The 7,572-nt window shown below is 35.5% G+C and overlaps 1 protein-coding gene across 2 annotated transcripts in view; it reads left to right on the top strand.

The window, feature by feature from the left end:
• The first annotated feature begins 4,017 nt into the window (after nt 1-4,017).
• Nucleotides 4,018-7,572, top strand: part of LOC107450832 (Inositol phosphate kinase 1) — an 85,163-nt gene continuing 81,608 nt past the window's right edge. The window contains exon 1 of one of the 2 annotated variants that reach the window (XM_043050557.2): nt 4,018-4,147. In XM_043050557.2, coding sequence (XP_042906491.2) covers nt 4,097-4,147 — 51 coding nt within the window. In that variant the 5' untranslated portion in view covers nt 4,018-4,096. The remainder of the gene's footprint in view (nt 4,148-7,572) is intronic. The other variant, XM_043050556.2, reaches the window with a different exon arrangement.

Below are 7,572 nucleotides of genomic sequence, written 5' to 3' on the forward strand. Positions count from 1 at the left end.
AGATGATCCTCGATGGATCTCCGGGCTAGGGTTCGATTCTTTAAACCCTTGGCTACCACGCCCCTTTGCACTTACTTATGTGGCACATGTTGACCTTTTAAAAATAACGATGTTGTCTTTAGAAAGTTATTTGAAGTCTGTAAAATTCCTACTCATACTCAGTCCACCCGCAGTGGACTGATCGTTAAGACACAGTTCCCAGCAGATCACTGAAATCAAGCATTACTGGCTGCCGTCAGCGTGCGGGTGGGTGACCACTTGGATCAGTCTGTGTAGGGACAAAGGGTGTGCGGTATTGGTCCTCGTTAAGCTGTTCTACCGTAAAGTGCTCGACTTCATGCGCGGGCTACTGAACAGGGGGTGCCATCCCCTCTGCAGAGGATCAAAATTGTGATTGCATGTCCTTGGATCATCCTCAGGGATGTTTCCCAGACCGTCGCCAATAGCCCATTGTTCAGCTCTAGTGCGACGTAAATGAGCAACAACAACAACCTACTCATACTGTATCGAAAACAATAGCGCATGCATTCGCAGACTTATGTGCCCATCACAAAGTGTGGCCTATAAGCCCTAGTCTAGTTGTAAAACATATATCACAAATTATAGAAGACATCAAGAAGGTTGCCGTGGGATTCGAACCCGCTACCATCACACTATGGTGCGTTGGGCAGAATGACAAGACTTCTCAGCCAGTGAAGTCTCTTTTTCGAATCAAATGTTTCAAGTTGTTTATCATATTTTATTGTGCAAGTAATTTTGTTCATTATATTTAATTATATACTTATTCTTTATAATTTAATAAATAGCTATCCATTATATATTTTAAGTGTATATTTCATTATAAAAGTTATTAGTTATATAATTTAACTGATTGGACTTCTAAAAAATGTTTCTTTCTTAATCTCCACTATTCAACACATACATGGAAAAAAAAAGTTAAAATTCCCTTAANACTCATTTAGAAACCTGGACGATTCTTAAGATTAACATGTCCCACTGTGGACTCATTTAGAAACCTGGACCAGTCTTAAGATTAACATGTCCCACTGTGGACTCATTTAGAAACCTGGACGATTCTTAAGATTAACATGTCCCACTGTGGACTCATTTAGAAACCTGGACGATTCTTAAGATTAAGAAGATTATTTATATTCACTGATATTTATTTGCAGTCTTATGAACACTAACGTTGCACATCTAGATTTTTAAAAAGAGCTAAAATGTAATAGGAAAAATGAAAGTGAGATTATAGGCTCAAAAATGGTACACAGTGTTGCGCGAGTAATTCAGGGCACGAGCTTGTGATTTTTTATGTTCTAATCACAATTCGGAACCCCTTAGTCTCTCTCTCTCTCTCGCTCTTTCTGAAAAGATTATAATATTCTAAAGTAGTTCTTAAAAAATTCAAACATTTCTTTAGTTCAATCATAGGATTTGGCTATTGATCTTTGTATTTTATTTTTCTAGAGTATCTCCTACAACTTTTTCTAGATGAAAGTGTACTTGGTAGGTACTTTGTTTACGTCGCAACTAGAGCTGCACAATGGGTTATTGGTGACGGTCTGATGTTGTAGTTGATGTAGTTCATTTGCGTCGCACTAGAGCTGCACAAAGGGCTATTGCTGACTGTCTGGGAAACATCCCTGAGGATGATCCGAAGACACGCCATCACAATTTTGATCTTCTGCAGCCCGCTTCGGTAGCCCGACGACCTGCACGTGAAGTCGAGCACTTTACGGTAGAACAGTTTAACGAGGACCAATATCGCGCACCCTCGTTCCCTACGCAGACTGATCCAAGTGACCCACCGCACAATGACCGCAGCCAGTGATGCTTAACTTCGGTGATCTGCTGGGAACCATGTCTTAAAGATCAGTCCACTACGGGACAGGTGACGGTCTGAAAAACATGCTAAGGATGATCCGAAGACATGCCATGATAATTTTTGCGAGGCTAGTTCCTCAGTTCAGACGTAGGAGGAATGAGGAAGGAAATTTACTCCAGATCCATGTACTCATGGGTACTGCTCAGGAATCGACCCCAGGACTTCCACAGATTTTACGACATCGTATATCGCTTGTACTCGGTGGATCTTAGCAGATGATCCTCGATGGATCTCCGGGCTAGGGTTCGATTCTTTAAACCCTTGGCTACCACGCCCCTTTGCACTTACTTATGTGGCACGCGTTGACCTTTTAAAAAATAACAATGTTGTCTTTAGAAACTCATTCTCAATCCGTAAAAATCTTACTCATTCTCAATCCGCCAGCAGTGGACTGATCGTTAAGACACGGTTCCCAGCAGATCACCGAAGTCAAGCATCACTGCCTGCGGTCAGCGTGCCGGTGGGTGACTACTTGGATCAGTCTGTGTGGGGACCAAGGGTGTGCGGTATTGGTCCTCGTTAAACTGTGCTACCGTAAAGTACTCGACTTCACGTGCAGGTCGTCGGGCTACCGAAGCGGGCTGCAGAAGATCAAAATTGTGATGGCGTGTCTTCGGATCATCCTCAGGGATGTTTCCCAGACCGTCGCCAATAGCCCATTGTTCAGCTCTAGTGCGACGTAAATGAACTACAACAACATCCTACTCATACTCTATCGAAAACAATAGCGCCATCAAGCGTCACTTTTTTACAACAGTACAACGGTGCTGCTATACAGCGTGGATAAGCCCAATGGTTTGAGCTGGCTTGCCTTGGTTGTCCGTTTTGCAGAGATATATCAAATTATGAATACAAAAACTTTAAAAACAGTTTTCATTACTTTTTGACTGCTCAATATTTATTTTATGTATTTATTGTCACACATGCATTCGCAGACTTATGTGCCCATCACAAAGTGTGGCCTATAAGGCCTAGTCTAGTTGTAAAACATATATCACAAATTATAGAACACATCAAGAAGGTTGCCGTGGGATTCGAACCCGCTACCATCACACTATGGTGCGTTGGGCAGAATGACAAGACTTCTCAGCCAGTGAAGTCTCTTTTTCGAATCAAATGTTTCAAGTTGTTCATCATATTTAATTGTGCAAGTAATTTTGTTCATTATATTTAATTATATACTTATTCTTTATAATTTAATAAATAGCTATCCATTATATATTTTAAGTGTATATTTCATTATAAAAGTTATTAGTTATATAATTTAACTGATTGGACTTCTAAAAAATGTTTCTTTCTTAATCTCCACTATTCAACACATACACAACAATATTCAACACATACTTATATATTTTTCCCGTCAATATTTTTTTTAAACAATTTTATAAAGATATGGGTAGATGTGTACTATATTTAATTGCACTAGCTATTTGCGACGGTCTGGGAAACATCCCTGAGGATGTTCAGGCGGAGACATGCAATCACAATTTTGATCCTCTGCAGAGAGGATCTCGTTTGTGAGGCCACTCCCTTAATTTAGACATTGATTTGAAGAGGAAGGAAATTTTCTCCAGATCCCTGTACCCATAATACTGCTCAGCGACTGACCACAGGACTTTCGATTCCACAGATTCTTATATTCACAAATTGTTTTACCTTACGTAAAGAATATTGAAATACATAAAAATTTATTTTCCAGTGGAACGCATAATTCTTTTCTTATAAAGAAAGCGTTCCATATTCTTCCGAAAACATTTATTACAACAATCTACAGAAAATTACGAGATAACGTCAATTATGACAGAAAAATAAACCTTACTAAAGACATTTCGCCTGATGGTTATGTTAAAAAATAAAAATTTAAAATACATCCACTGATAGAAAACTAAAAATGTAAGTTTATATTATGATTGCGCATCTTAAGAAAAAGAATCTACGAAAGTAAAAATAATCTTTTTATTAGGTAAAGCATCTGTAAACAATGTCAACTGAATATGCGTGTTTGAGTGATTTCCAAAAAGACTGTCATTTCAGTGTTGGCAGCTGCGTAATATTTCGAACTCCTGAAACATATCGTTTGTTTGTTTGCGCAATTTGAAATGAAGTGAAGAAATGTTCAGAATCTTAATACTATGTAATAAAATCGCTTGTGATACGATATCAATAAAAATAATTACAAGGTCATGTAGGATTATTTATACATTTAGAAATATGTATAATGAATATGCCTCACGATTAAAAGAAATCCTTTGTTTTTTCAAGGTTAGTACTGAAATATTTTTCTACTATTTAAAATTGTTACGTTTTTGTTGTTTCTAAATTACGTCAAATTAAAAATGTTGAGTCTTTCAAAAATGATTTATAAATTAATATAAGCAAAAGAAATTCGTTATAAACAAAATAAGCTAACTCTGCATCGATTTGGATTTTTTATTTGTACCTTAGTGAAAGTTTTTTTCTTTTTTCATTTGTGATGTTCGTTATGGGTGTTTTGTGGTTTTTACCAAAATGATTGTCCAATTTTAATTTTAATTGAACCTAAATGATTGTATAATTTTTTTTATTTCTAAACCGGGGTTGAACAGTCGACCTATTTTTAGGTTTACGGTTATCTATGTTTAAGTCCATAATCTTGTAATTTTGAACCCATCTCAGAAAACAAGGGAACTCCTGGATCAAGTATTGGGACAAACTAGCCTTCGTGAAAGACTTATAGATGATACCAATCCGCTTCTGCGTTACATGGAAGGGAAAAACACGAAAACCCCACATGGTTAGCCAGACAGCTAGGGAACCATGATCATTCAACCCCTTAGAATATTTTACGTCAACCCTTTGGTCAGTGCGAGCCAGGAACAATATGTGAATCGACCAGCCATCACTGGGATTCAAATGCTATACAATTGCCAGATTAGTTTTTTTTTGTTTTTTTTTTTACACCGTATGTTTTTTAAAACGCCTAACGTATGCTTTTTAAAAGTGATTTATTCGAAAGCTCAAGCGTTAACAATGGATAATAGTGTTATTAACATAACATATCAATAAGCAAAAGTATAAAAAGTGAGTTATTTTAATATTAATAGCATTACTCGTAAATATTAACAAGAATAAAAAAAGAAATATTTAGCAATAACTTCGATAAAAATAACTTCAAAACAGCATTTTTATCGTTCTTGTGACAAAACAAAGATAGATATCTACTAATCTGATTCACCCCCTGTTCGCCGAGGCTCCCCATCCTCCGAAGTTAGTTATGCTATCGTACATTATTTGCTTAGCAAACCAGGCTCGATTCCCTCACTGCTAAGTTAACTTCATTTGAAATGCGATCTAGTGTAAAATCTCAAGAATTTAAATCGATTAAAATCTTTACCACTTTAAAAAAATAAAATTTTCAGTCAAATATAAGTTATTGAATTAAAAAAATTTAAGTTGAAATCTATTGTCATTATTATTATGAATGAAATTATAATTATTGAATCTACATAATTTTAATTGAAACGCAATAGTATATAGAACACTTTGTTGAAATGAACTATTAGCGTTTAACTTTTCAATTCTTTCCAATTCATAGTTCAGTTCGTTTCAGTTTTCCGTTGTCTGCGCTAGAAAATTTTCATTCAGAAATTTGTAAACATGTACGTCTACGCTTTCATGCTTCTAACAGCTCAGACGCTTCATGTTTCAATTCTTTTGTTGCTAACGCGAAAAAGAAATGAGGATTTTCTTTGTCGCCATGTGAAATATATACATATCGATAAAATAATAGTTCTATAAAATAATTTTCTAAGGCAGATGCTGATATATTCTGCCTTAGAAAATCAGGCATCCAAACATCTCTACCTAAAGTCTTCCGCCCCACTAAGTTTCTAAAGTGATGCGTTTCTTGTAAGAGGTCGGACAAAAAAAAATTTCTTTTACAAAACAAAAGGAGATATTAAATTTTCATTTGTATTCATATAGTATATTATGCATGACGTTAAGTATTACTTGATTCAAAAGTATTGGGCACTATTGTAAAGCATGATTCTCACTGATCTGTCCAAGATCCAAAGCAAGAATGTGAAATTACGTGTCACTTTATAACGTTAAATTTCTGTCACAATTTTACTTAAAACGAACTTTTAAATATCATTTTCAGACAAAATTACTTATCAACTCAAAAAGTGTACGGCACCATGCTAAAGATTGAAAAAGTTAGTGGTCACAATTGTCCTATGTGTTGCAATAATCGAATTAATGCTGAAAAATGTTAACCGAAACAAATATCTGGTGTAAATGATGAATTTGCTAAGTCTTAACGATAAACGTTAATTGAACAGTATCTTTATGTAGAAGGTTCTTTTCCACTGTGCTTATCATATTGTCGATTGTCCTCAAAATGACCAACAATTTGCAGACAATGGAACGAAAATGTCGAAAGTGTGTGGTTTGTCGCATTTCTTTCTTAGGAATTTAATTTTTTCTCTCACCTTGCTTCAGGATTAGTTGTAAAACTCGATAACAGGTCGCGCAACTAAGAAAATCATAAACAATGTTCTTAAAATATCCACCATTACAGCATTTGCACAGTGCCGTTTGAGGACAATAGTAACAGAATTCCGAGAAAAATTTTACTGAGTTAAAATCTTTTGATATTCACCATTTATCATTAAAAAAAAAAAAAAAAACTCTATAGGCAGTTTTGTTGTTCTTCCTTGATATGCATTACTCCATTGAATTTTCAGTTAACAATTTAGTGCAGGTTCGATCCCTGCGATGGTCTATACAAATTCCGCATATGGCTTGTACCAACCACAGTACTGACGTGACATATCCTCAGTGGAAGACGGATCATGGGATAGAGTCCGCTTGCCGTCACGCTAACCGTGGGACGCTCTCGTGGTCTTCCTCTCCGTGTATCGTAAATGCGGGTTAATTCCATCAAAAAGTCCTCCACGAAGGCAAATTTCTCCCGATACTTGATCCAGGAGTTCTCTTGTCTTCTGGACTGGTTTCAAAATTACAATGCCACGGAGTGGAACATTAGTAATCGTAAACCCAAAATTTGGATTGGCTGTTCAACGACAGTTAAAAAAAAAAAAAAAAAAAAAAAAAAAAAAAACTTTCGAAGCAAATAATTATGTTAAAAAAATAAATCAAAAGATAATGTAAAGAAAACAACAACAAAAATTTAGAAGTCAATGCAAGCTTTTCTTCTACCGGAAGTTGAAACAACCTCTTCAAGTATTCACGAAACACTGTCAAGAATAAAGTCAACACAGAAAAAATATTTTTTAAACTAGAGGGCTCCGCCCCCTGCTCGCTGACGCTCGCCAACCCCCGGAGAATTGCTTCGCAATTCTTGCTTGGTTTGCTTCGCAAAACCAAGAATGCTTTGATTTCATATATTTCAATATTAAACTGAATATTAACTGTTATCATCGAAAAGAATTAATTTTCTTAAATGCAGAATAAGCAGTGTGTCAATATCAATGTCACTTTTTTTCGTTGACTACAGTTCCTTCTATGTCCTATTTGTTCTCTAAATGAGCCAAAATTGTCAGAAATTAACATCAATGTGCAGATATAATCTTAATATGAAACTTGTTTAAAAAAAATGATAATCACAATAATACAGACTTTGTCCCAAAGAAATGAATATATTTTTAACACATTTAATTCAATATATATATATATATATATAT

This window comes from Parasteatoda tepidariorum, chromosome 9 (assembly GCF_043381705.1).
Source record: "Parasteatoda tepidariorum isolate YZ-2023 chromosome 9, CAS_Ptep_4.0, whole genome shotgun sequence".
Classification (NCBI taxonomy): Eukaryota; Metazoa; Arthropoda; class Arachnida; order Araneae; family Theridiidae; genus Parasteatoda; species Parasteatoda tepidariorum.